Below are 609 nucleotides of genomic sequence, written 5' to 3'. Positions count from 1 at the left end.
ATATGTGATAAAAAAGTGAATAACGTATAAATAACCGATAAATAACAACAGTAATAGAATGTTATCTTTAAGATAAGGATCTTATGCATATGAGATAAAAATATCAATAAAATAACTTTTTTTATCATTAAAATAAGGACCGAGTACAGGAACATAACTTATAATCAACAAAGCAACGCTATTTCAGCTTAAAACGCGCATTTCAGCCACTTTCATAAGTTTTCTTGTGCGATTTCAAAGAAGATTTAAGATTTAGGAAACCACTACCACAGACAGCACAGTTGAAGAGCGGCCTATTTTTGTTGTAAGTTGTTATGTCTTTTTTCAAATATCGGTCCTTTTATTGACCTTTCTCGCATAACGGATAATTGTAAGACTTACCTGTATGAGTTTTCATATGCCTCCCCTTACTTGATGATTGAGAGAAACTCCTGCCGCATATCGGACAAACGCACGGCTTCTCACCAGTATGAGTTCTCATATGGTCGTTCAAAGTTGATAAACGAGAGAAGCTTTTGTTGCATGTGAGACAATCGTACGGCTTCTTACCAGTATGAGCTCTCATATGTGTCTTCCAATTCGATGATTGAACGAAGCTGCTGTTGCATA

General features: G+C 35.3%; 1 protein-coding gene across 1 annotated transcript; it reads right to left on the bottom strand.

The window, feature by feature from the left end:
- Nucleotides 1–340: 340 nt before the first annotated feature.
- LOAG_16256 (DNA-binding protein) lies at nucleotides 341–565 on the bottom strand (the record flags this gene model as incomplete). Its single annotated transcript, XM_003151744.1, has 1 exon — nucleotides 341–565. The coding sequence occupies one exon, from the start codon at nucleotides 563–565 to the stop codon at nucleotides 341–343; it is 225 nt and encodes a 74-aa protein (XP_003151792.1).
- Nucleotides 566–609: the final 44 nt, after the last annotated feature.

This window comes from Loa loa (genome assembly GCF_000183805.2).
Source record: "Loa loa unplaced genomic scaffold supercont3.5188, whole genome shotgun sequence".
Classification (NCBI taxonomy): domain Eukaryota; kingdom Metazoa; phylum Nematoda; class Chromadorea; order Rhabditida; family Onchocercidae; genus Loa; species Loa loa.
The sequence above is the reverse complement of the archived record's forward strand: the minus strand, read 5'-3'. Positions and strand labels throughout refer to the sequence as shown.